Source organism: Cydia fagiglandana, chromosome 9 (genome assembly GCF_963556715.1).
Source record: "Cydia fagiglandana chromosome 9, ilCydFagi1.1, whole genome shotgun sequence".
NCBI classification, from domain to species: domain Eukaryota; kingdom Metazoa; phylum Arthropoda; class Insecta; order Lepidoptera; family Tortricidae; genus Cydia; species Cydia fagiglandana.
Genome location: NC_085940.1, coordinates 6,353,682 through 6,381,630, shown reverse-complemented (window position 1 = coordinate 6,381,630; position 27,949 = coordinate 6,353,682). Strand labels below are relative to the sequence as shown.

Here is a 27,949-nt window from a genome sequence, read left to right as displayed (position 1 = left end):
GGGCTCGCCTCATCTCTTGACGCCTAAAAGGCTAAAAGCCTATTTAGCTCTTCAGCCCATGAGCCTAGTTCTTTTTAGGGTTCCGTACCCAAAGGGTAAAACGGGACCCTATTACTAAGACTTCGCTGTCCGTCCGTCCGTCTGTCCGTCCGTCCGTCTGTCACCAGGCTGTATCTCACGAACCGTGATAGCTAGACAGTTGAAATTTTCACAGATGCTGTATTTCTGTTGCCGCTATAACAACAAATACTAAAAACAGAATAAAATAAAGATTTAAGTGGGGCTCCCATACAACAAACGTGATTTTTGACCAAAGTTAAGCAATGTCGGGAGTGGTCAGTACTTGGATGGGTGACCGTTTTTTTTTGCATTATGGTACGGAACCCTTCGTGCGCGAGTCCGACTCGCACTTGCCCGGTTTTTTTTTTACATTTTATAACATTTAAGATCCTAGACTCTTGGGGCTAATAACCTTATTAAGCCCCGAGAGTCTAAGTTTTTTAGGGGGCTTAATAAGGTTATTAGCCCCAAGAGTAAATAGAACTAGGCTCGGGGGCTATAGAGCTAAATAGGCTTTTAGCCTTTTAGGCGTCAAGAGATGAGGCGAGCCCTAAAAAAAGAGCTCCAAAGGCTCGAGTCTTTTGGATCACTAGTACAGATAGCATCAAATAAATAATGATGGTAAAGTGGCCAAATATAGTGGAACACATCCTTATTTCATGGTAACATAGGCTTGTAACAATATATCTTCCTAAGACCCAAGGTCCTACCTATAGTACTTATTCAGTTCAATTAAATTTTAATCATATTCAATTGGAACAGAGTTGCTTTTATGCTTTGTTTCGTTCAGTTTTTGAACAATGCAAAATCAACTCTGTTTCCTACATTGTAGGTTCAAATTTCTGTGGCGAATTTTGCATTTTTCATTTCATATGGCTGGGCCTTAGGAGGATATTTGGACACATTGACCATCACTATCTATTTAATTCCGACTGTGTAAGTTCTATTAACTAAATGAAGCTATTTATTAACTCCTCGCAGCCTTAGCTCCATTTCCAAGTAGGCTCTCAGAGATGGGTCTTGAACTGACTTCATGATCTTCTCCGCTATCTCCGGGCCCGCATTATTCATCTTCTTACTCAAGGTCTCCGCCCACACAATGAAGACACAGTTGGCACAGCCGGATTGGCAGCATGATGTTGGGGGTTCATCTATTGATGCCTGTAACATATGACATATGATATATGATACAGTGAGGTGAGAGCCATTGAGTCTATTTATATAGGTTACTAGTCTATGCCCATTCCTGGTCCATAAAACTATCTCCATACCAAATCTAAGTGTGAAGAAGTAACAGATATACAGACGGAATTACTTTCTCATTTATAATATTAAATAGTAGGGATTGCAGGCAGCAATTTTTGATATAAACTGGTAATCCCTACTGTTTGGTAACAGTGGGAGATCAGGATCACTAATCCGGATGGGCAAAAAACCAGTAACCTGCAGCTCCACTCCAATTAATGCAACAAGCAATCAACAACCCACCTGTTTCCCACCAGGCGTCCCTGCACAACATCTACAATATAATAATATAGACTCTTAGCACCTCTGAATTGCTTTTGGACAACAATGATGCAGGCATAAATATAATTTGAACAGTAGCCACAATACCAACAGGCAACTGAGCACATAACGCAACTGCCCTGCAGTTTGGCAGAAGAAAAACGTTTGTAAAATAGGGTTTATTTCATCTGAATAAATGATTTTTTTTTATCGTTTACTTTTGTTAAGACCAGGCAAACGTGACAAAGACGGTATTATGAGACCAGTCACCAGATTGGCAGTGTGTTCTTTAAAGACCAGAACATCTGTGTTTAAAAAGATAAATATTTGTAATTATTACGTCATTTGCTAGCCGCTCAAGTTCCTTTTCTTTTTCTATTTCCGCTTCAGTTTTCGTTGTACAGTATTTAATACGTGGTCTAAAATTGTTTCTATTGAATGGTCTTAGGAGCAAGAGTTTTGAAATCTGAAATTTAAGAGACTAAAATAAAAACACTTCCTTATAGATGATTATATTTAAATTTTTCATACTTGAAGGTACTTACAACCATTTCTTTGTTCTATGCTATAGTTTTGCTACTTAAGAATCATTGTCTCTAGTTAGAAATTTAAGTTAACATTTACATATTTTACAAAAGGAAAAATACAAAACATTGTACATCCAGCTGATGAGCTTTTATTTGATATTTGATGATATTTGACATTGACAAGTTGACAACAATGACAGTTTGACTTGTCTATGATTTTTCATAAGTTGCGTTCAGTAAATGCTTGGTTTGAAGCAAAGAATATAATACTCACGTTTGAAGTTATAAAAGCCGTAACAGACTACAGCATCGCACCGCGACCTTGGTTACATTGGTGCGGTGCGGCGCACTTATCGATAGTGTGATTAGTGTGTGTAAGGTGGTCGCCGTACGTGCGTTAAGGAGATATTATGACCGCCCTGAGGTCCACAACCACACTCTGCATCTCTTTCTTTTATAATGCAAAACGAACTTGAAACAACCAAAACCACTAAATTCACTGCCAGCGCGAGTTACGAGCTACGATCGCACATATTCACTATATTCAGGGAACATTTAAAAATACGATCACGAATAACGAAGTGATCCATAGACAAATAAAAAGCAACACAGAAGCGGAAACAAGGGTACGCTCCTCCAAAATTAATAAATTTTTTTCACTCTGTGGCCGGAAGCATTTCGTCCGTCATTTTTGATCTATAGATTTTACAAATCTGTAAATTGCATTGATAGTTTTGTGCGATTATTTAGTGATTTCATTGAAATATAATTATTTGTCGCTTAAAAATCGTCTAGTTTCCGTAGTGTCGTCGAGAGCTACTAGAAAAGTAAGTAAGAAGTTGATACTTTACTTAAAGCGTTCATTCTCCAAGTTTGATAAGCTTGGGATGTAATGACGGAGCCGAAGCCGATTATATCTGTTATTGTACAAGCTACTGAACCGTGCGTCATTGTCAATGCACTTTCATGGATATAAATAACGGTTCCATTCATCGCTTTAATTCATGGTTGATATCAGGTTTTTTTTTTGAGCTTCATGGGCTTGGGCGGCTCCAAAAACGGACACCACGCTATACGTGTGGTAACAAATCGTATTTAGACTTGTTTAGCATATTCTAGAAAATACTTTTATTCGAAATTGCCTTCTGAATTTTATGTTAAAAATGCACCCAAGTTAAATAAGTACCTAGTAAGTAAATGGTTATAACTTAGAATTTATGTAAAACGATTCTGTTGGAACACATTCCCTTTTTATGGCACTGTACCTTGTGTGACATAATATATTCTATGCAGTTAGTATATTCTGTATATTCTGGTATAACTAAAAGATAAATTGTACTTGTAATTTACTTTCCTGTTAGGTACTTAAAATTAGGTTATTTTAGTACAAGTAAAATCCAAACTCTTGAATAAAAATGAAATAATCATGTGCATAACAAATTGGGTAAGCTCTGGCAGTTTGTGCTGTCTTTGATTTATAAATGCTCAAACACACATGCTTACCTATTTAGTAATAACTTATTTATATGAATATGATATAATCTGATTTGATATGACTGACTGATATAGTTATGTGAGTATCATGCAGTGCACATTAATAAACATTCCTAATAAGATCACAAGAAATAATAGTACTACCGTACAGAAAGGACACTTCCTACAAATCCGAAGTTTGACAGCAATTCAGGGTCAAATCATGCTATCCCTTTCTAATATATGGCAGTATCCCTTCGGCTATTTAGGATTGTCAAAATTCAAGTGATTATCTTATCTGTGGTCATGCACGCACAAGGAAGTCAAGTGATGCCAACCCTAATAATTGCTCGGAGCAATGCTGAGCCGAGCGGAGCCACGTTCGACCGAAGTCAGGAGTGTCTCCCCACTGATAAGATCTAACCTACTAGATTATGGTATTTTATCAAATAGGGTAATGTTTGAGAGGGAATTTATAAGCCTTATGTGAGAAACTCATGTGGCCCAACAACTTGAGGATTGTGTGCATAAAATTTAAAGGAACATTAAACATATGTACTTAGATCATATTAACCCTTCATAGGGCACACTTAGATATTATATGTGACGTTCCACTACAAAAGGTACCTTATGGCGCCTGGCGCTTACGTCGCATAGCACCGCAATAATATTGGAGCGGCGATAATAATAGCGTAAGCGCCAACCGCCATAAGGTACCTTTACCTGTGGGACGTCACATATGGCAAAAATGACCACCATATAACAACATCTTTTGTATTTTCTTATACAGAATTTTAAGGGCTTTAAATCTGGATTAATGTATTTTTTAATTCTGGACCATGAAAGGGCTAAAAAACTAGCATAATCTAAATCATAAAATGGCTAAAACACTGGCACAATCAATTTTTTTTTCATATTTTGTTCTAGAACAATGTCTGGTGAACCCGATGTAGCACACACACCAGAGGGTGAGGAGGAGGAGATCAAGTCCACCTACAAACCTCCCCCGGAGAAGACCATTGAGGAAATCCTGGCGGCCGACCAGGAGGATGAGTCCTTGCGGAAATATAAGGAGGCTCTGTTGGGGCAGGCGCAGACCGGAACTGTTGTTGTTGGTATGTTGTTGTTGTTGTTGGTATGTTGTTGTTGGTATGTTGTTGTTGGTATGTTGTTGTTGTTGTGGGAATTCCCGGTTCTCGCCATACAAACTCAGTAGCTCCCTATAGTTCGTTTTTTTTAGCATTAGAAAGAACTTGCAAGAAGGTAAAAAACTCAAAGAAGAAAAAGAAGGTAAAAAAAGATCAAAAACTATTAATTATGAAAGCAGAAGAATATAAATGATCGTATTAGATTCATAATTGTTACATATTTGCCGTAACTTATTTTTAAAATGTGTTTTTCAATTAAAAGACACGTCAAGATTGTTTACCTTGTTTCTAATGCTAAAATAAACGAACTATAAGATAATAGATAATAGTTGTTGATTTTTAAAAAGCGTTTTTCAATTAAAAGACATGTCAAGATCGCTTACCTTCTTGCAAGTTCTTTCTAATGCTAAAAAAACGAACTATAAAAATGATGTATATTGTTGCCTAGTACCTACCCAAGTACCCAGTACAAGCTTAACGTTTGGAACAAGGTTGTGTAAGATTGTCACCAAATATTTTTATTCAGACAAAAGATATCGGAGCGGCCATGGTGTTCACAATATCTGAACACGCACTCTAACGCCCTGACAATAGAGGCGTGTTCAGATATTTGTGAGCACCTTGGCCTCTCCGATATATCTGATGGCGACTGTACTGTATCATATACTGGATGAACCCAGTAATATCCACTTCAGATTATGAATATCCATAGTTTGGTAAGTGACACAAAATTACCAATAGTTTAATAAATTCCCTTATCTCCATAACTGTAGTACCACATGATAGGCACTAGAGAATGTCAAATATGAAGGTTTTATCTCAGTTATCAGTCATGCTATCAGAATATCCTGCTACTTCTGATAGCCAATGTATTATGAACTTTGTTTCACTGTATGAAAGATGACTTTTATCAAAACAGCTTAAAGATATACTTCGTCTAAAGGAAAAGTATTTATTTATTCTTATTCTATTTTACAACAAAATCATTCTAATAGTATTTTCAAAATTTAATTAGATTCGCGGCCGAATTTAGGTGTTACAAGGTCACGGAAACGTAATAACAGTAGAATGTTACCTAAAGTGTCATTCTATGGAACTTGTTAACTATGGAAACAAACCGCCATATTGAAATTGTCTCTGAATGATGAATTTACTAGTGACTTTTGTTTACGTTGAAAATTCCATAGTATGACACTTTATGCATTAAAAAAAAGTTAATAACTGGTTTTAGAACGTCCGAAACGGTTATCGACCAACGGTTTTTATTCGATACCTAGGTACTGTGACATCATTTAAATGTCTGTTAAACGTTTGACCGCCGAAGACGTCAACTGACGCGTGGGGCCACAGCCTGTATCAACCTTAGTGCATTTAATTTCTACTTTTGTGTCAGACTGTACCTCTAAAAAGATACACGTGTGTTCCGTTCATTATTTTCCTGCTATAGTAAACCCATGTAAAGGAAACCATTGTTTACTTATCTATTTATACACGTATAAAGCTGGCCTTATAACTCTTTGGTATTCGTTTTTTTCCCTATATGTGAAGCATTTGTATTGCGTAGGTAAATTGCGTTTGTTATTTGTGAAGATGAGTCCTGTTATTTTTGAGTTGTCGCGTTTAAAGGTCATGTATTTCTTTTCAAGTTAGAAAACTACTTTTTTTAATAATAGGGTGGCTATCCCCTATTAATGAGGGTGCATCAGGCATCACATAATTTGCAACGTAGGCTAAAGCTAAAAAAACGAGGGTAATTACAAAAATAAATGATATCCCACCGAAAACTTTTTTGTAAAATTGGCAGCCAAAACTCATTAGTTTTTTCTGTAAAAAATATCAGATGTTTCATGTTGCAAAAGCCAAGCCGTGCCGTGCAGTCTAACTCTACGCCATTGGTTGATGAGTTCGCATGACGCGCGCGATTAGTCGCAACTATAGTTGCGTTAGACTGCACGATTGGTTCGAATTCGTTAGTGACACCGCTGAACTAGCACCATTCTTTGTGCCCTTAGGGCTGATTTAGACGGCGCGCGAACTCGCATACGATTTTAGTTACCTACATTGCGGACTGATGGTTACGTCCGATTCAACCGACAGATCAAAACCCGCAATGACACTCGCATGCGAGTTCTCGCATCATCTAATCAGCCCCAAGGCCCTTCCTTAGATAATATATACATATATTATGTCAATGATGTCTACAATAGAAGATCTAATGCCTTGAAGCGAGTGGAGAACCTGAAAATATTTGTTTTTCACAGACGCCTCGGATCCCCGTAAGGTCATAGTGAAGAAGCTGGCGCTGTGCGTCGCGGGCAGGGACGACGTGGAACTAGACCTTTCTGGAGACCTCACTGACCTCAAGAAACAGGTAATTCTATGCCACATTATTTCCCCCTCTAGATACGATTTTCTTGGGTATTCAAAATTAGCCAGATAGTAAACTGACAACTCTGATAGATTGACAGATAATTATTCGTATAAATGTATGGTCTTAAACGAAATGGAGTATAACCGTGAAAATTAAAACATAATTTAATTCTTGGTGCCACTGTGCGTCACTGTGTGTGTGTGCGTTGTGCTGTGTGTGTGTGTAACAAGGTCATGATTTTTTGATACTTAATTTTTGTTTTGAGCATTGATAGAAAAAAGGTTATTTTGCTTTCTCGGGAAACCACAAAAAAGCTAATTACTTCCGTATCTGTTCACGTTCAATTAGATATAGAAACCCTACATGATAAGATCGAGGAATATACCCACAACTCGACACGCCGTAATTCATAATAAAATACAATATCAGGCGGCGTAGCACGGTGGCGTTTTTATCCCTTGTCACCATACCTGTCACGTTCTAACAAGTATGTAAGTGCGAAAGGGACGCGCATAGTGATAGTCGATAAAAATGGAACCGTGCTGCGCCCGCAGGTCACCGGACAATTTCTACGGGAAGGGACAGAAAGGTTATGTTTATCAGACAGTGTGAAGCGTAAGGATACATCTAATAACCCTTATTTCACGTGTGAGGTACAGGGTACAGTGGCTTCGCATTTTTTTGGCGGGAATTAATAATTTACATTTGGCAAACCCAACCCGGCCATCATAGACCAAAGATCGCTATCTCGCGACATCCTTTTTTCAACGTTTTGCTACTCCACGCGCGCTGGACGGACGCCAAATCAAATATAATAACAGTGCTAATTGCGACAGGCCAGTTTATGGGACGCGGGATGGAGTAACCACCTGCTGCTAGGACTGTGGAACTATGAACAAAGTGTGTATGTCGTGCACTGAAATGTCAGGTGGAAATGTCAAGGAGCAAACAACGTCAGTTCATTGACAAAGTTTGTCTAAATATTCGATTTGTCTCTCGTCCCAATGGTGCAATCACACCGGGTCGTAAACACGTAGAAAAAGAATTGTAGAAATAAATGTATTTTGAGTAGAGGCAGAGCAACCACCATCTAAGTGACCTTATAGTTCGTTTTTTTAGCATTAGAAATAAGGTAAACAATCTTGATGTAAAAGACTTTAATTGAAAAACACATTAAAAAAATAAGTTACGGCAAATAATGTAACAATTATGAATCTAATACGATCATTTATATTCTTCTACTATCATAAGTAATAGTTTTTGATTTTTAAAAAGCGTTTTTCAATTAAAAGACATGTCAAGATCGCTTACCTTCTTGCAAATTCTTTCTAATGCTAAAAAAGACGAACTATAGTGCAGCGACATTTTTCGAAAATCATTTTCCTAAATAGGCTACGTCTCATATGAATGTTCATATGTATTTCACGTCACCTAATAGTAATAATTGTGGGTGTGAGATGTGAGCAGCGATCCGTCGAAGCGGGTCACAAATATTAGGTTACGCTACTCGGTATCTTCAGCGTAGCTGCTTCTGCTATCTGATATTTTTCATCTTATTTTCACGGAAACGTACGAACATGTCTTGCTATTTCAGTCAGTCTCGGTACAAAAAGTAATGACAAATACGAACGTAAACTGAAATAAGTATCACATATGTACTAAGAAAAAGTGACCAAGGCCTCCAGTGCCCCAGGCTGGAATCGAACCAGCGTCCTCTGCTATCGCGGCACGAAATACGAACCTTTCCGAGAAAATACGATGGAAAACAATTATGCACTACATCTGTAGGTATTATCTGCAGCAGTATATTAAAATCAGCTCCAACTAAAAGTATGCTATCACAGCTACAATTAGTAATACATGAAAAATGAATACACCACTAATTAATTCCAAATTAATCATCATCCGTCAGAATGTATTTAGCTAAGATTTATTGAAAATCACATCATAAATATCTCACGTACTATCAAACAATCAAATCCCAACTAAGTTTCGAATTTTGAATCTTAAGGAATGAGGCAATATGGTCTTAATTGCAATAACAGGTTGTTGTATATTTGCTTAGCTTCCATTTGCAAACTGACTTTAACTGATGGAGCGAAGCGACGCGCTATGATTATAATTAATATTGCGTCATAACAAACACATGTGCTCTACCACGCCTATTTCAGTTAGAAGTTTATAGTCGACTTTATCTGAAGTTATGACTGTACTTCGAAGACATATCACATTAGTTTTGCACTGAGCTGACGTCTGGTATCTGGTATTATAATTACAATCGTAAACTGGAATAGTAGATAAACTGAAGTAAAATTTAAACCTCTGTAAGTGTAAACATGCGTATTTGGACCAGGCCAAAGAGCAAGCAGCACCAGGCCAAAGAGAAAACAGCTCATCAAAAAACCGGGCAAGTGCGAGTCGGACTCGCGCACGAAGGGTTCCGTACCATAATGCAAAAAACGGCAAAAAAAAAGCGGTCACCCATCCAAGTACTGCCCCGCCCGACGTTGCTTAACTTTGGTCAAAAATCACGTTTGTTGTATGGGAGCCCCATTTAAATCTTCATTTTATTCTGTTTTTAGTATTTGTTGTTATAGCGGCAACAGAAATACATCATCTGTGAAAATTTCAACTGTCTAGCTATCACGGTTCCTGAGATACAGCCTGGTGACAGACGGACGGACGGATAGCGAAGTCTTAGTAATAGGGTTCCGTTTTACCCTTTGGGTACGGAACCCTAAAAAAAAGACTTGTCTATTGCGGCACTGACGTAATTAAGTCATTGACATCATTAGTATCAGCTTTTCTGAATTTAACCGTACATTTGTGAGCAGAGTTCAATAGTTCTGGACTCGGAGTAACGTCGCTTGTCGCAATTCGCTCCGGTATTAAATCAGTTTTGGCGTCCGGCCAGCGTATACAGGATGAGACGGTATGGAAAGGGTGTAATTTGCGGTTTTCCTTCCGCTAATATTGTACCTAATCGATGCGTTAAGTAAGAGTCACATGAACCCACCGCCTTAAAGCCGCTCCTATAAAATCGTTACGCTCTCATTTTGAAACGACATGCTTAAATTACATGAAACATGGGATGAATATATACAATAGCGACCCGCCCCGGCTTCGCACGGGTTAACAGATTATTGAAATTATACACCTAAACCTTCCTCAAGAATCACTCTATCGTTAGGTGAAAACTGCATGAAAATTCGTTCAGTAGTTTTTAAGTTTATTGCGAACATACATACACACAGACAGAGGCGGCGGGAGACTGTTTTATAAGGTGTAGTGATATGTATGTGTGTGGTACTAGTCATCGTTGCTATAATATGGTATGGGTACAAAGAAAATGGAGCAAATAGAAGTTTTGTAGCAACAAAAACTAGCAGACAGAAACAGATATATGTTAATACAGTTAAATTTGGAAAAAAAGTGTTGTTACATAATGTCGTTTTAAAATGAGAACGTATAACTTCGATTGTACTGTGGCGGTAGGTTCGTGCGACTCTTAACGTAGTAATTCGCATACAGGTCGATTCATCGCTTGTATCGTATTTTAATTAGACTTTATTCATCTTATACGAAGTTACATATGTCTTTGGTGACAGTGTTAAAGTTTACTCTAGTCTCCTTCACATCCTGTATATAGTGTTTGTACAGTGTGTTGACCGACGCGGATCGACACACGCGTCGTAAATAATGGCAGCGCCGATGACAGATGAGTATGTCGCGTGCTTAGCTGCAGTCGGTCTGAATAGTTTGATAGTAACCATGGAGATCCAGGATAAGACAGTGAGAGTGTTAAAGTTCACTCTAGTCTCCTTCACATCCTGTACATAATGTATACAGTGTGTCGACTGACGCCGATCGACACACGCGTCGTAAATAATGGCAGCGCCGATGACAGATGGGTATGCCGCGTACTGAGCTGCAGTCGGTCTGAATAGTCTGATAGTAACCATGGAGGTCCAGCATAAGATACAGTGAGAGTGTTAAAGTTTACTCTAGTCTCCTTCACATCCTGTACATAATGTATACAGTGTGTCGACTGACGCCGATCGACACACGCGTCGTAAATAATGGCAGCGCCGATGACAGATGGGTATGCCGCGTGCTAAGCTTCAGGCGTACTGAATAGTTTGATAGTGACTATGGAGGTCCGGGATAAAGTTTGCTCTAGTCTCCTTCACATCCTGTATAATAAGAGTGGACCTATACAGGGTGTAATTTTTTACGTGATACAAAATATGTTTTTCTAACTCCATAAACAACTAGCAATTGAATGCTCCTACTCTCGTTGAAATCAGACAATTTTATTTTTAATTTTTTTATTTTTTTTCGTGATATTTTTTGTACATTTAAAGGATATTATGATATTAAAACAGCTTTATAAGATATTTAAAATGTAAAGTGAACTAAATTACTTTTCAAAGTAGCATAAATCACAAAAAATGTTTAATGACTTGTGATTTACGCTACTTTGAAAAGAAATTTAGTTCACTTTACATTTTAAAGCTGTTTTAATATCATAATATCCCTTAAAAGTACAAAAAATATCACGAAAAAAAATAAAAAAAATAAAAATAAAATTGTCCGATTTCAACGAGAGTAGGAGCATTCAATTGCTAGTTGTTTATGGAGTTAGAAAAACATATTTTGTATCACGTAAAAAATTACACCCTGTATACAGTGTGTCGACTGACACCGATCGTCACACGCGTCGTAAATAATGGCAGCGCCGATGACAGATGGGTATGTCGCGTGCTTAGCTGCAGTCTGTCTGAATAGTTTGATAGTAATGCATTGTATGCAAAGTGGTCTAAGCGGTGCGGCCAAGCGATTATTAGGTACTTTCCGATATTATTTTGTTTAGTTTATTCGTCTCTTCAACACCATTTTCATCCATAGTCTTGCCGTAAATTCGGTCACAAAGTTAACGGACCCTAGCGACTGATTTTAAAGTAATTTTAGTAAGTATGTATACTAAACGCAAATAAAAAATGTGTTATGATTACTCGATGATGTCGTCCCTCGCCTAAATACATGCCTGAGTAAGCAAATCGTTTTTAAAACACGCATAATTTTTGCGGACATATATGATATTCTTGCTCTGGTTTTTTAATTAGTTAATCAATATTTGTGAGATGTTAAAGCATTGTTATTAATGTTCTTCTCTTTCCACATATGCATGCATGCATAAATCTAGCAACTGGACGAGTAACGTAGGTAGTCATAGTCATCCTAAAATTACCAATACCAACAGGTAGAATAATACCAAAGACATATGTAACTTCGTATAAGATGAATAGTCTAAGAAAAAAACGTGCCTCGGAAATCAAGAAAAAGTCATTCTCGGATAGATGGCGCACACACCTTTAGCCTATGCTTGGCTAGATGGTGTGACGACACCGTTTCATATTTAACAATTTTAACACATAGATATCAGAGAATGAACACGGGTCAAAATGATATAAAAATAATAAAATCATTTATCCATATATATTAATTTTTTTGATAATTTTACACGTGTTTATTTTAAGTTATAGTCGTGTGTCGATAGATGGCAGTAAATTTACAGTGACTACAACATTTACTATGACAGAACCCCTCTGTACTATCTATTCTTTTTGATAATATGTACTAAGATGTTGTATGTACCGCCAAACAGGCCGCAATTTGACACAGAAGCAGATAGCGCTAAACGTTTCGCGGTAATTTGGAATACTTGGATGACAGACGCAACCTAGTTCGCATAATATACGGCCGATAGGCACTTGTCCCACCAAGAGCGAGTAAGCGATTAACTATCGGTGATTTTCTCGCCCAAGAAACGAACAAAAGATTAGGATCCTGTGTTAGTAAAAGAGACACATATATTAATAGTTCATCGCTGGTTGTTCACACTGCCGGCGAGAACACTCGCTCTACTAGTTTGTCGCCGCGATAAGATAAAACTAGCTCAGAGGTACTCGCTCGGCGATGCTCGCTTCGTAGTTAGAACTCAAGCTGCTAAACCAATCAGTCTGCGTGTTCGGCTACGCTGCACCGCCCGAGCGAGTGACGCGAGTAATAGCCCGTCGCACTTGAACACTCGCCTATAGCCGAGCGACAAAACTATTGGAGCTAACACTCGCTTCTCGCCGCTCGCCCACTCGTTTCTAGTTTATCGTTCTACTCGCTTATCGCTCATCGTCGGCGGTGGGACAAGTGCCTATAGCGCTATTTCTACTGTCAAATTTGTGCTGCGCCTGTGCTAAATGATCTCTGCCGCATTCCTCGTTATAATATTTCATTTCCAACACTTTTTTGATAGCATAGGTACGCAGAATTGTAAAAAATAGATTAAAACAATACATTTAAGAGATGTTTAAAGACTGTATCGTTAATTATGGGGACAACTTTACTTAGCCGTTTTTTTGTTTGGTATTATATTTTTATTTCAATATTACACATGTGTTTAATTAGTGCTTAAATAAGGTACACATTTCGTCCTGGGAGCTCGACGTAAAGCATATGGTTTGGACGAAATTTACCCAATCCTCTCGAGTAACAATAGCGATTGCTGACAAATAGTAGACGAAAATTTGCGGTTTGCGAACAAGACAATATCACACAAAAAAAATCGTACTATGTAAACAGCAATTACACATGATTCGTATAGCGAAACATCTGGACATAGTCTAAGCATTTCTTTTCGTTAAAAAAAAAGTTTATGATCTGTGCATGGTGGCCTTTTAGAGAATATGGCATGCTACTTACGACAACTATGACTTTGACATCTAATATAGCTATCATGGAGCGTTTCTATCGACCCGCTCTAGCGATGAATCAATGCCATGAATTTCCGTGAGGCTTTGGTTTTAAGCTTATTCTTCTAGCTGTCTCCGTCATTACGCATGCATCAGAAATTGAAGGGATTCCAAAACGTGAGGCGAAAAATCGTTTTTATGTAAAATAAAAATTCACCACGTTTATTCCGCAGCTGCTCAATTGAACAGTCATGAAGAGGACACTTAGATAACATGTTTTGGCAGCCTATTAATCTGTTGTTACTTTAAATCGTACCAAAGAGTCGGTAAAATAGTCTCAAATTCAGCTCGATAGGCTTGTCCGGACTGTATTTGCTATACGCCATTAAAAGCATCATAAAGTCCATAAAATAAAAAAAATGTCAAACCTTCTTAAATCAGATATAGCTTAAAAATACCCTCAGATCAAACTCTTAGAACATATATACAAAATAATACACATGCCAACAGTTAGACCGGGTTTTATCCGTCCCTATAGGTACTTAACGATACAGTCTTTAGATCTTGAAATATATTGTTACAAAAGAAAATAATTCACGCTAAGTATCGCATTTTAATTCCGAAATACTTCCAATGACACTTGACATGATTCCAATATTCCACGCGCCTTTGATCGTTGATAAGCAATCTTGTCTATGCTCGTGCTGCTCCCCACCATACAAAATTATGGCGAAGGAAATTTGAATCTAGTTGTATTTTTAATTGGGTTGAATTTGGTTTGTTCATAATTTTTACGAGACAAACAAGTGCCACTTCTTTACTTTTAATTTGTTGTTGAGATTTCTTTGAAACGGAGTATAAATCGTAAAGTACAATCAGCAGCAGAAGTTGCTAAGCGGACCGGTGTTCAAAATGATCTTGACGCGACTTTATTGTTAAGAGAATAAGAGCGTGTCAAAGTAATTGTGAGCACCTCGCCCGCTTAGCAAATTCTGCTACTGACTGTATATGTGGCTTCACAGAAGGGTCCTTTTATGATTCAAGTACAATTAGGTCCTTTTCATCTGAAATTCCAACAGAAATTCTAATAAAAAGGTCCTTATTGCACATGAAGCATAAGGAGCCTTCTCTGATGGAAAGCCACATATTAGGCCTGTGACTTAAACTTGCGCGTTCGTCTTCTATTTCAGGTGTTCGTGATCAAGGAGGGCGTGCAATACCGGATAAGGATCGACTTCATCGTACAGCGTGAGATCGTGCATGGCCTGAAGTACGTGCAGAAGACGTATCGGCTCGGAGTACCAGGTAACAGCTAGTAAAACTTTATTATATGTACCTAGGGCCACTTGCACCATCCCACCAACCCGCGGTTAACCGGTTGAACCTGGAGTTACCATGGTTACCAGTACAATTTGACACTGGGTTTACGGTTTAACCGGTTAACATCGGGGTAGTCGGATGGTGCAAGTGACTCGAACGCAAGTGAATGAAGAGATGCCGGGCGACAGAGAGGTATTGAAGAAAAAGAGCTGCGCCGACCCCAAGTGAATGGGACAAGGGCAAGCAAATGATTAACTGAAAAATGACCACTGCAGCCGCCAGCATGACAGCTCCGCGTCAGTATCTTATGTTAAGCCGTCTGCACTCGCTTGCTATCGCTAAGGCCTAGTTCGGACTATGTTAGTAATTTAGTCGAGTGGCGAGTATTTCGGTTACTAAAATCGATCAATATCATAACATAAACACAGCCATAGCTTACGGTGTATTTCGCCCAAAAGGCGATGATTACCGAAGCAATCATAAATCGTACTGTAATATACTGAAGAGAGCGTATGTATATATGGAACCCATGTTCCATATAGAGTCCACACGGGATGGAAGTTGTCACCAATTGAGTTATGATGGCTCTTGACTTTTTACAAATTTCCCGAGGGTTACTAACTCGTTGCGAGTGGTTCTAGGTAATGGAATCAATCTAATTTACCAAAGTGCTCTAGCAATGTCATCGTGCCTTTAGATTTCGAAGTTGAACATTTCCATAACGTTTCAACACTTTCAACGCTCCAATTTTTCAAGTATATCATAGTTCTGGCTACCGAATTTGCGAAGTTTTTGAACGCATCATGGAGGGTTTATGATATGTGTGTATTCAAATTATCAGTAATTATCATATGGCCTTCTTCGGGACTCGAAACTGTCTCCTTACCAAATGTCATATAAGTACTTAAATCGTTTCACCTGTTTTAAGTGTATTAAGGTAACAGAATTTTTCAATATGAGTAGGGATTCCTTGCGTAGTTACGTGATATTATGAATTGCACTGCTGCAAGGAATCGTAGAAGATCTGCAAGGGATATCCGGACTACAATCGATTGAGGACAAGGTCGGCTAACATATAGTTTTAGGTTACACTTTTAAAGCTGGGGCGTTAATTAAGATAATTACCTGGTTTTATTTAAATTATGAAAAGGATCGGCTTAAAAATCAAATCAAAAAAATCAAATATCATTTATTATCAGGCAACTAAGGCCCATAGATACATACCTTACAAACTAACATACATACAATAGTAAAATCTTACAAGCTAAAAATTATTTGTTATTATTTTTAAAGGTTGAGGACAGGCGGCCTAGCCAATGTGACAATCGCTTGCGTCTCTCTATCACTCTTCCATATCCAGTGTGACAGTGACAGTTGCGTTTCGTTCGCTACGGAGCGTCAGCGATTGCCATGTTGTCTACGGGGCCAGTTAGGGGCGAACGAGATATTTATGTTGTTGTTGTGGCTTGGAATTTGCTTACATTCCAAGTTACGCGAGTAATCGATGCAAATTATATTTCGTCAACTACAAATTGTGTTTTCGTTGTAAGTTTAAGTTTTAGTAGGGCGAGTTGAATGTCTAATCGTATTAAAATTATTATTAAATTATCTTACCCGCAGGTCCCGCAATTTAGTAGTAGTAGTAGCCCAAAATATGGCGACGATTTCAGCGAAAATTTTTCGCTGAGTCGTCGTTGAGGATCATATTAGGCCATTGGGTATAATAACTTCACCTTTCAGTGATTTTTCTTATTTATGGATAAAATTAACTCTCAGCTATTACAATGAGGCGTATAACTCTCAAAAGTCTCTGAATAAGGGCCGATTTAGACGGCGCGCGAACTCGCGTGCGATTTTAGCTACATTGCGGACTGTTGGTTACGTCCAATTCAACCGACCTATCAAAACCCGCAATGTAATGAAACTCGCATACGAGTTCTCGCATCGTCTAAATGAGCCCTAAGTTAGTTGCGAAAGCCCTCAGACGCGCTCCTAAATGTATATATTATATAGTAGTTGTTTATAGTTATATGAATATGAACTATATATATATGTTATGCATTTACTATTCATATCATTAACATGCACGTTCATTGTTCCACGCTCCTTCGGACAGTGGCCGGTACGTACCTCCTGGTATTCATTCATGCACATGTAATGCACATTCCATGCATATAATTAGTTTGTGTGTAGACGAGACCTAGCATGATATTGCGTTACCCATTTTTGGTGTATTGTTTCATAGTCCTGAGTACATTGTAAATACTAAATAGTTTATATAGACTTAATACGAACACGCATAAAAGTGGTATTCGTTTTTTTTTGTTATGTAAAGGGTAGAAATAACATCAAGGTCAATATCTAATTTCACATTCAGAGATTGAGGCCGCAAAGGACCTAACACACCGCACCTTAACCTCGTTAGGCCCTACCCGTAGTACTAATTAAATTCAAATGGAAACAAATATCTTGTATAGTTTGTAAAGATGTAATGAAATTAAGACCTGGAAGATAATTCGAAACGATTAGCCTTATATGTACTAATCCACATCATATATGCAATCTACTACACTTGTATACTACACCTTTATTCATAAAAAAAACCTTAGCAGTTCTCTGTTATTTTTTTTTGCTAAAATACACAAATTACAGACACTTAAATAAAATAAAATTAATTAATTAATTAAATTAATTAAATTAGCATCTAAACATTATCTGAAATATTTATTGATAAAAACAAAGAAAGAAATAAACAAACATAATAAAACTTACAAAACTATAGATAAAAAATTTGCCCCAGGTCGCCGTCAACGGGCAAGGTGCAACATTATCTTATCAGGAATCAGGATGTTACTTAAGATTATGTCCCGTTCGATCCAATAGTACAAAACATGTTGCAAGATTTCCGGCGCCGATAGTACTCGATCGTAATTTACTCACATCACATCGCACGGCGACACGGCCCTGTCATTGTCACGCTGACTCATGCATATCGCGTGTGATTGTATGCAATTATACCTCACACTTAGGGCTAACATCCAAGTTTTATTTAACCTCTAGCGTCCAGCGGTTCTAATGCTAGTACAAATTACCTCAAATTAAGTTTAAATCATTATTAAAAACAAAATCTTCTGCCGCTTTTCTTTTGTCGAGGTAGATTTTAACACGAAATAAATTCATTTATATTTTCTGAAACCATTGATTTCAATTTTATTGCCAATTTTTCTTGTATAATGGCCCGCTAAAGGTTAATATGGGATAGTTATGAAAAAAAATGGGTTGTCTATTTTATAAAGAAAGTAATGTTACGTTATACACACTCAGTTTTTGTAATATTCAAACAAAAAACCTAAACTATTTAGAGTCCACCTAAGATAACTCTTCACTGACTTTGCATGCGACAGAGTGTGAAAGCGCCAACATAAATGAATATCCCATGATATGGCGCTGCCACACTTCGCTAAGCCAGAAGGGCAACATTAGCCGAACTACGGAAAGCCGGTCGGATGGTAGCCCTACACGACTAACACGTTACACGTACCCAGTGTCCCTACACTTACATTATTACATGTTTGGAGGTTGTGGGTTGACCTTGAAATAGGCATTGATGTTAATAATCGATAGTAATTAAAAATTAGTTTGTAACCTAATTAGTTATAGTATAACCAAACCAAAGCACGATCTACAGTATGTAACTGAACCACAGGGAATCCTAGTTCAGGCACATGTAAACTATCACTATTTTTAAGTCTTTGTTTTATATGAATGTAACCATGAAATACGTGTTTTTTGAATAAATTATGTTAATGTATGTTTGAACGAAAAGCAATTACACAAACCCGTTAATGTTTAGATCATCCTAAACAACTTTGACTATGGGACCAACCACGAAATCGCGACAAAAAAATGTAGTCTCTCATAGTCAACTTCAACATCCGACCAGCAAAATATATCACATATGCATCCAATATTTTTACCTCGCGTTTTCGGGGTTGGTCCAATAGTAAAAGTCGCTCAGTATGACCTAAACATTAACGAGTTTGAGTAATTGCTTTTCATTCAGTTACATACCTATAGTTTCCAATAACAATGATGCCTCAACTTCATACGTTTTCTATTCCAGTGGACAAAATGACCCACATGGTCGGCTCGTACCCCCCAAAAACTGAGATCCAATCCTACACCACGCCGCCCGAAGACGCGCCTTCCGGCATGATGGCGCGAGGTTCATACACCGTCAACAGTCTCTTCACGGACGATGATAAAAACGTGCATCTCCAGTGGGAGTGGAGCTTCGAGATCAAGAAGGACTGGAAGGACTAAGCTTGGTAAGAGACTGGATTGAAGTGCCATTGGTGATTTTGAAATGGGATTACGGGAGATACTGGTTCAGCTACAAAAATTATATTTATTTTCGTTTTTCTTTTTGGCCCGACCTTTACTCTAAAAGTCTAGCCCGCTTCATAAACGTTTACTAAAGTTAACGAGCCGATAATAGTTTGTCCCTTTCCATCATACCGATACGTCCGAAAGGGAGAAACAATTATTATCCGCTTCTTACTTATACTTTAGTAAACGTTTATGAATAAGGGGGTAAATAATCATTCTCAGGTAGGTGGCTAGACGCTAGGGGCCACCCCTATAGTTCGTTTTTTTAGCATTAGAAAGAACTTGCAAGAAGGTAAACGATCTTGACATGTCTTTTAATTAAAAAACGCTTTTTAAAAATCAAAAACTATTAATTATGAAAGCAGAAGAGTATAAATGATCGTATTAGATTCATAATTGTTACATATTTGCCGTAACTTATTTTTAAAATGTGTTTTTCAATTAAAAGACACATCAAGATTGTTTACCTAATTTCTAATGCTAAAAAAAACGAAGTAGGTATAGTCAAGTCGATAATTCGTTGTACCTTTAAGATGGTTAACGACTTTTTACTAAGTGAATATTTCCGTGTTTTGCGGTAAACCTAACAATTACTTTGTTTTGTAAAGTATGATGTAAAGAGGATTGGCTAAAACGAAAAACGAAAGACTACCATTACACAAAGTAATAATGGTTTCGATTCCTGTTACCTTGATCTGAGTATATCAGTGATGTAATAGTATTCTAGAAGTGTCATGTAGTCAGGAGAGAATTTTCTATTAGTACCATGTAATTGTAAAATCCTTGTAGAGTTAATACTTGGAAAAAAGATACCAATTGTAATTTAAAGTGCTTATTTGAATATTCCTGTATGGCACTTCTGTTGGCATGTAAACGAATGGATTATAAGAGTATTTTGTCTAAAATGTGTGACGGAATTATATTTACACTCTTAGCGCCACTTGCACCATCCCACTAACCCAGGATTAACCGGTTAAACCGGTAATCCAGTGTCAAATTGTACTGGTAACCATGGTAGCTCCAGGTTTAACCGGTTAACTCCCGGGTTAGTGAATGGTGCAAGTGGCCCTTAGTTGTGTATACTGTCTACTCTCCCGTTCTCCTTTAGGCCAAGAAATTCCATTTTGAAATTATACTCAGTATAATATGTTAGACATATCTAATATAAGTTTCGTTCATATTACTTTCAAGTAAATGCCCAATTGGATACTTATTACAATCCAGTACCCGACTCTTAGGCGGTCTTCACGCCGGATGCTATTTCGCACGCTAGTCCGGAGTGCGAGCGAGACATCGCTATGTACGCGCCTACCGCTGTCACACTCGTACACCGCGACGTGCGAATTCGCCAGTGTGATAACCGCATTAGATTTGTGTCGTTAAAGTTGGCTGACTGAAATATCAAATATCGACAAACTTAGTATCTAAGAGTCACTAGGTATATCCATATTTGCTTTATTTTCTACTTTAGAAATTAAATTTTTTAAATTACATTTGACCAAAGCGAAAGAAACTTGGAAATTTTGTCAGGTTTGGTCAAATCAACACTTAGTATTAATCCCTATTGAAAACCAAATATCGTACCCTCACTAACCTAAAGTGTTTAAGAAAGCTTTGGATTCGCTTATACCTTTTTGATAGTACCTTTATACTTTTTCAATAATAATATACAAAAAATAAATATGTATGATATGACGTTTTCCCTAATTCCTGTAGATAATACATGAGCCTTATTGAAATCACTATTAGTATATGTAAAAAGTAGACTACGAAGTATCCTACAATATTTTTGTACCTATTAGATACATTCAAATACTCATACCCTAGTATTAGGAGTAATAAAATATATAATTAGGGATGTAACGATACCGATACCGATACGATATATCGGCCGATATAATCGGCAGACCGATATATCGGCATCGCCGATTTAAATTCAGCCGATATTACAGTTTGAAAAGCGCGCGAGACGAATGACGCTGCTAATAATTTGAATACACTTTGTTTCCATAACAAATAACCCTCCTTTTGCGTTGCCGTAATCGGGTAAAAACTACCTAAAGTGAACTATAATTACTGATTTGGATTTACTTTTGCATTGATTGCTTGGTGGTTACCTAAATAAATGTTTTCTTTGATTTTGATTTGGCATTTTTCTTTTATTAGTTTTACAGTTTTTCACACTTCACAAAATCGAGTGTCTATTAATACATATGTATGTTTTATGCATAATAAGTATATAATTCCTTACTTGTTATATCTATTAGCTAACTACTGTGCCATTGATATCGGTATCTGTATCGGTATCGCCGATTACTTACTTCAAAAATCGGTATCGGTATCGTATCGGTAAAATCATGTATCGTTACATCCCTATATATAATATGCAATGTATTTACTTATCGTTTATTAAAATACACTCGGCTAGTAAATGGTAATAAAATCTAAGTGTGATTACAATATAAAGTATAGTTCGTAGCTTTCTAATAGAGCCTGACGGCTAATCCTATTGTCTATAGGCTACATTCCTACTAGTCAAATCAGCTTCTTTTTTAGAACTGTCAAAACGATTTGCTAATATGGAATTTATATGAAAACGAATGTAGTGACGTCACGGTAAACTCACCTACTTTTTATAGTTCAATCCGATTTATTAAATACAAATTGTGTTTAAAAATAGCTGCTAGTATCTATGTTTTTCCAATAATTATCTGGTGCTTTATTTCGTGCACGGTTTGAAATAATTTATTTTAAGTACAGGAAACATCCCTATTGTTAAGTACCTAAAACCGCACGTGCTACTTACCTGCGAAAAGGGTCTTAATTATTCTATTTGGCACCTGAACGCGGGCTAGTCCAACGCTCAAAAAACCAGTGTAGGTGCGATCTCCGATAACGCGCCTTTGTTACGCATCTCGATGACACATTTTTGACCGGTTCTGTAGCGTACAGTCGCCATCAGATATATCGGAGCGGTCAAGGCACTCACAAATATCTGAACACGCCTCTATTGTCAAGGCGTTAGAGTGCGTGTTCAGATATTGTGAACACCTCGGCCGCTCCGATATATCTGATGGCGACTGTACAACTCGCCGGTATTCAATTACCTGGGTAAAGTGAACGAACGATTTTTTATGCAGGTGGTTGTGGCGCGTGGCACGAGCGGTTTTACTTAACAATAGACAATAGGATTAACCGTCGGGCTCTATTAGAAAGCTACGAACTATAATAATGAAAGAAATCACTATTAATAACAGACAAGTATGTTACTTTTTGCTAGCTGGGTCATCACAATATGACTTTAATTATACTATCAACAAGGGTCGGCAAACGCTTAAGTGGCTTCTGCCCATGGTTGCTTATGTCCATGGGCGACGATTACCGCTTCTCATCAGGCGGCTCGTTTGCTGACTATCACATTAAAAAAAGTATATATAAGTATTTTAGAATAAACATATTATATTAATTTTAGTAGTCAGCCCACTCGCTAGCGACACAACATGCTACCAACTAGCATTCCTTTTAAAAAGCATTTCAAGCCAAGCTGTAGGGCTTATATCGTCGGCTCTTTATCATTTGTCACCCTGTCACGTTCTAACAAGTATGTAAGTGCGAAAGTGACGCATGGCATGACATGTGATAAAAATGCGACCAATACCGCTGGTCTGATGGTACAGTCAGAGAAATAATGTCAAGACTGACGTATGAGTGGATAAACTAGGGGTGTGAGAACGTTATTTTTTCGACTGTACTGCTATACGGAAAGAGCGTAGTCTCAAAAGTTATTGACGGTATTATACTATATATTCGATTATCAGTGTTACTGTGTAAGCAAACAAACGCAAAAAAAAATGTATCCATCTTGGACTGAACTAGAAACAATTTATACAGTGAATTTTTTTTAAACAAGCAGATACGTCTGCGAGCGATATTCCAATTTTTTCCTGTTTTTCCTTTAACCGATTCGGGGCTGATGACACGCCTGCCGTGTTATCAATGTTTTTTACGTGTGGCGTATGACACGGGAGGAGTGTTATCATATTCTATGGCGCATGGCATGGTTGCCGTGTCCTGAAATTATTGTTCCGCGCCACAGCCAAAAGTTTTCGAAAATGGAACACTCAACGAATCGGTTAATATAACATTTTGAATTTATTCAGTGAACAACATAAATTGTATCGTTTTTATGCTTACACAGTTCACCAAAAACGTAGTATTAAACGTGTATTTTAAGAACATTGGTGCACCAAAAAAGCTATATTTTAGTAATTCACAGTGCTTCTACAAAACAGTGCCAGTTAATGTTAATCATGGCAATAATTATGAAAGTATTAATGTATGGAAGGAGTTAAGATAGACTAGGAATCCTCTAGACGGAGCTTAGAGTAAATTATTCCATGAAACCGATGCTGCCAAAAATACAGGGGGACGAGGTGAGCAAGTCCCGTGCCGTGATTGGTCCGTTCAAAGACACGGGCGTCACACAAAGACACTTCACTCGAAAATGGAGTAAAACTACCGTATATTTGTGGCAGAGGGGGTAGCGCTACTATGATCAGTCTGGAGGATGTCTTGTCCTTGGGTTAAGAATTAGTAACGAAACTAGCGTATAGATGAAGCATTTTTGAGGCATTACACCATTTTTGGTCACCATAAACATCGTTTCTCTCTTAGTTGTGGAGTAGACTGCAGGATTTCGTACATCAATATACGCTAGTATGTATTATTCTTAAAAGCGGGAGGTTTTCTTAATATTAGACCTTAAGTGTTTGCAATAAAGTGTATTTTCAATTCTTATTGGAGAGGCTGGTCACTCAATAATTTCTCAATCTTTCGTAGCTTGAGATGTACCTGTGACAGTAAGCTATTCTCTTCTACATTAGAATATCTTCATATTTAACGTTCGAGGCCCAGTTAAACTACTTTTTTACATGCCATTGCTATGACTTAAAGATTGCTCAGCTTTTTTTAAAGTTTACTATATAATGTGAATAAGTCTAATAATTTAGGTCTTCGAAATGTTTGCGATTTATGCCATTATGCCTTTATTCTGGACTTCGAGCTAAACAAAATATGAAAGAGGGTGCTCTACTGTATAACTCTTCTGGTCTTTAATGTACAATAAATTGTTCACCACTCAAATTCGTGATTTTTTACAATTTACTTTATATCACAACATATAATTTGGTAAAAAGTGATAAGGAAGTATAGCTTTATTTTTATTGGTATCATGGTAGAGTAAATAGATATGGTTATACCAGTGGCGTTCGTTTCATAGTTAAACAGTAACTCAACTATCGATACGAATTAAATTAACATTCATTCAACCGCTCCGCGTCGGTTCCGCATTTGGTCGGAGTATCGACAGTGGGGAGACACTCCTCACTTCGGTCGAACTCGGCTCCGTTCGGCTCAGCATTGCTCCGAGCACTTATCAGGGTTGGTTGGACTTCCTTTTGCGTGCACGACCACAGATAAGATTATCACTTGAATTTTGACAACCCTAAATAGCCGAAAGGGATAGTGCCATATATTAGAAAGGGATAGCATGATTCGACCCTGAAACGCTGTCAAACTTCGGGTTTGTAGGAAGAATAATGGTAGTACTATTATTTATTCCGTGGTATCGAGAGCGGATTGAACGCGATACCGCGCTTCGGCAATGTGACGTAGCTCATAACGTTCTGTGCATTACCAGTTGCGCGGTACTGCGCGCAATCCGCGTCGTTTCCGCTACCGCGTCAATGTGACGGAGCCTTTATAGCCAACTCGGTATAGTGCGTAGTTTTGTAACAGAGCCCGGCGCGGCGGCTAATCCTATTGTCTATTGTTAAGTAAAACCGCACGTGCTACTTACCTGCAAAAAAGGGTCATACTCATTCTATTTGGCACCTGAGCGCGGGCTAGTCCAACGCTCAAAAAACCAGTGTAGGTGCGCTCTCCGATAAAGCGCCTTTGTTACGCATCTCGATGACACATTTTAGGTATTCGACTCGCCGAACCGAATTACGCAGGTTTTTATGCAGGTGGTTGTGGCACGTGGCACGAGCGGTTTTACTTAACAATAGACAATAGGATTAGCTCGGGCTCAGTTACAAAACTACGAACTATATCATATGTTTAGTCGTAGGTACTTACTGTTCTCAAAACGAACGCCACTGTATGTAACATCTTTTTGCTATACGATTAATATGCTTCAAAGGCCCAATGCTTGATTCCCTTTAGGATGGACGCAAATATCGACACGTTCTTATATGTGTACACTCTGTAATAGTGTCTTAGAATACCATGACACAATACTAGGCTTACCGCGAACCACTTCGTCTATTTGCCTTCATTGCTCGAATATGTAGAGTAAGGGCTCTTTTATACGATGCGAGAACTCGCATGCGAGTTTCATACCATTGCGGGTTTTGATCGGCCGGTTGAATTGGACGTAACCAACAGTCCGCAATGTAACTAAAATCGCATGCGAGTTCGCGCGCCGTCTAAGGGCTGATTTAGACAATGCGAGAAGTCGCATGCGAGTTTCATACCATTGCGGGTTTTGATCGGTCGGATAAATTGGACGTAACTAACAGTCCGCAATGTAACTAAAATCGAATGCGAGTTCGCGCGCCGTCTAAATCAGGCCTTAATCTAAATCAGCCATAATAGAGAGGCAGATAACAAAATTTCGATTTTCGCGGTAAGCCATCACGATATCGTAGCGAAATTATCGTCCATACCTTTTGACATTTATTTTTTTAGATGATTTAAATAAAATATTTAGCTTAGAATATACATTCTCTGAACTCTTAGACTAGACGTGGGAACACATACTTCTTTTTAGTATAGTATCTAATGTTGGGTCTATTCTTAGTTTGTGCTATATTTTTTACGATTTTTATTTGTTACTTTACTGTAATAATGGAATATTTCAATAGATGTGTAAAGTTTTATGGAATGTAATAGTTTGGCCAAAAATAAAGCTTATTTATTCAATTTTAAATGTTTCATTCGATAACCTTTTTATAACCCTTAGCCGCCCATAAATTAAAACTTGTCGAAATAAAGACCTAAATCATAATGGAATGGAAGACTATTTTATACGTCTCTGGGCTTAGAGGATATAACCAAAAGGAGTAGCCATTAACAGGCGTTCCCCTCTGTCGAAAATAGGCGGCCAATGGTCATACACATGGTATGGAGTGACGTTTAATGGCTATTTTTACGTTACGTATTTGACGTGCCCATCCCCCGCATTAATCGGCAGACTGTTTTACAGAAAATTACAGACAAGGCGTCTCTGATTGGTTATATCCAAGCCTCTGGGAGGTGAGACGATAATTATATCACGACGTTTCATTTGCACACATGGACAACGTTATCGACGCCGAGTCAAACATAAAAACTGTCACTCGGACGCCACATCACCGAAGTGTCAAAACTGAAATTTGAAACTTTACTGAAATTATTTATTTGAAATTATTTGAACAAAACTGAAAACTTTATGCGTATGCACGCAGGTCTATGTTGCTCTGTGGTCTGTGACCGATTAATCGGTCTTTGGCGTTGAACCTGCGGTGCGGATATGTCGGTCATTGGCGTCCCTATGTATTACACTAATTCATGTGAACATGAACCCTGGTGGGGTGGGGGGAGCAACTTAAGTTACTTAATACTAAAAACTGAAAGTCGAAATAATTTAACATTTAACCGCTTTAATCTATTACCTACTATTTTTTTTCTATTTATAAATATGTATTATTTGTGGATTATTATGTTGTATAGATTTGACAAGTATAAGTAAGTTTCGTGTGACTGTGGCAACACTTAGTCACAGTTAAAAATTCAATTATTAAAAAAAAATACTGTCGCTCTGTCATACAGTTGACAGAGCCAGTGTCTCTAATGGCTCCTCTACACGTTGGCCAAACGCTCCGCCAACGCTTGGCCCATGAGTTGGCCGTGCCTTGGTCGGAACGCTACTACACGTGGCCACGTATTCGTCATTTTTAATTCACTTTGACTACCGAGAACCCGCCTGGTAGGCACTCGTAATGTTTGCTCAGATGCCGGACAACCCGCCCAGCGGGTTCTTTTGTACGCAGATATAGACGACCGGTTTCTGGGCTAGTGCACCGTTTTTTGCCCGGTTGCGAAAGTGTTAAAAAACACAAAAAGCATGAACGTCCACCCTCGACCGCGTCCGAGCACGCACTGCCGATTGGGCCACGTGTAGATGCGTACCAAATCGCTTGGCCAATCCCTTTAATGTGCGGCCGAAAAACCGACACCGCGGCCAACTCATCGCCATCCCGCGCGCCAAAAGCCAACCGACACCAATACCCCCTCCACACGTTGTCCCAACATATTGGACCAATAGGTTGGGCCAACGTGTAGAGGAGCCATAAAAACTATCAC

General features: G+C 38.1%; 2 protein-coding genes across 3 annotated transcripts; one reads left to right on the top strand and one right to left on the bottom strand.

Annotated features, from left to right (window-relative positions):
- Positions 1-906: 906 nt before the first annotated feature.
- Positions 907-2,240, bottom strand: LOC134667201 (oxidoreductase-like domain-containing protein 1). The gene is made up of 3 exons (XM_063524525.1): positions 2,112-2,240; positions 1,907-2,032; positions 907-1,221 (listed from the first exon to the last, which is right to left on the bottom strand). Exons 1-3 carry the CDS (start codon positions 2,115-2,117, stop codon positions 1,021-1,023), a joined length of 333 nt encoding a protein of 110 aa, XP_063380595.1. The 5' UTR covers positions 2,118-2,240; the 3' UTR covers positions 907-1,020.
- A 453-nt stretch (positions 2,241-2,693) lies between these two features.
- LOC134667195 (rho GDP-dissociation inhibitor 1) lies at positions 2,694-26,527 on the top strand. Of its 2 annotated transcripts, none has more exons than XM_063524517.1 (5): positions 2,694-2,719; positions 4,494-4,681; positions 6,976-7,085; positions 15,025-15,139; positions 19,278-26,527. In XM_063524517.1, exons 2-5 carry the CDS (start codon positions 4,498-4,500, stop codon positions 19,475-19,477), a joined length of 609 nt encoding a protein of 202 aa, XP_063380587.1. In that variant the 5' UTR covers positions 2,694-2,719; positions 4,494-4,497; the 3' UTR covers positions 19,478-26,527. The 2 variants fall into 2 exon arrangements, with proteins under 2 accessions (XP_063380587.1, XP_063380585.1); XM_063524515.1 differs by lacking the exon at positions 2,694-2,719 and adding an exon at positions 2,755-2,920.
- Positions 26,528-27,949: the final 1,422 nt, after the last annotated feature.

Coding starts and splice junctions, on each gene's coding strand:
- LOC134667195 (XM_063524517.1), top strand. CDS start 4,498: ATGTCTGGTGAACCCGATGTAGCACACACACCAGAGGGTGAGGAGGAG. Junction 7,086..15,024: donor TCACTGACCTCAAGAAACAG/GTAATTCTATGC, acceptor CTTCTATTTCAG/GTGTTCGTGATCAAGGAGGG. Junction 15,140..19,277: donor GTATCGGCTCGGAGTACCAG/GTAACAGCTAGT, acceptor TTTCTATTCCAG/TGGACAAAATGACCCACATG.
- LOC134667201 (XM_063524525.1), bottom strand. Junction 1,222..1,906: donor TTGAGCGGCTAGCAAATGAC/GTAATAATTACA, acceptor CATATGTTACAG/GCATCAATAGATGAACCCCC.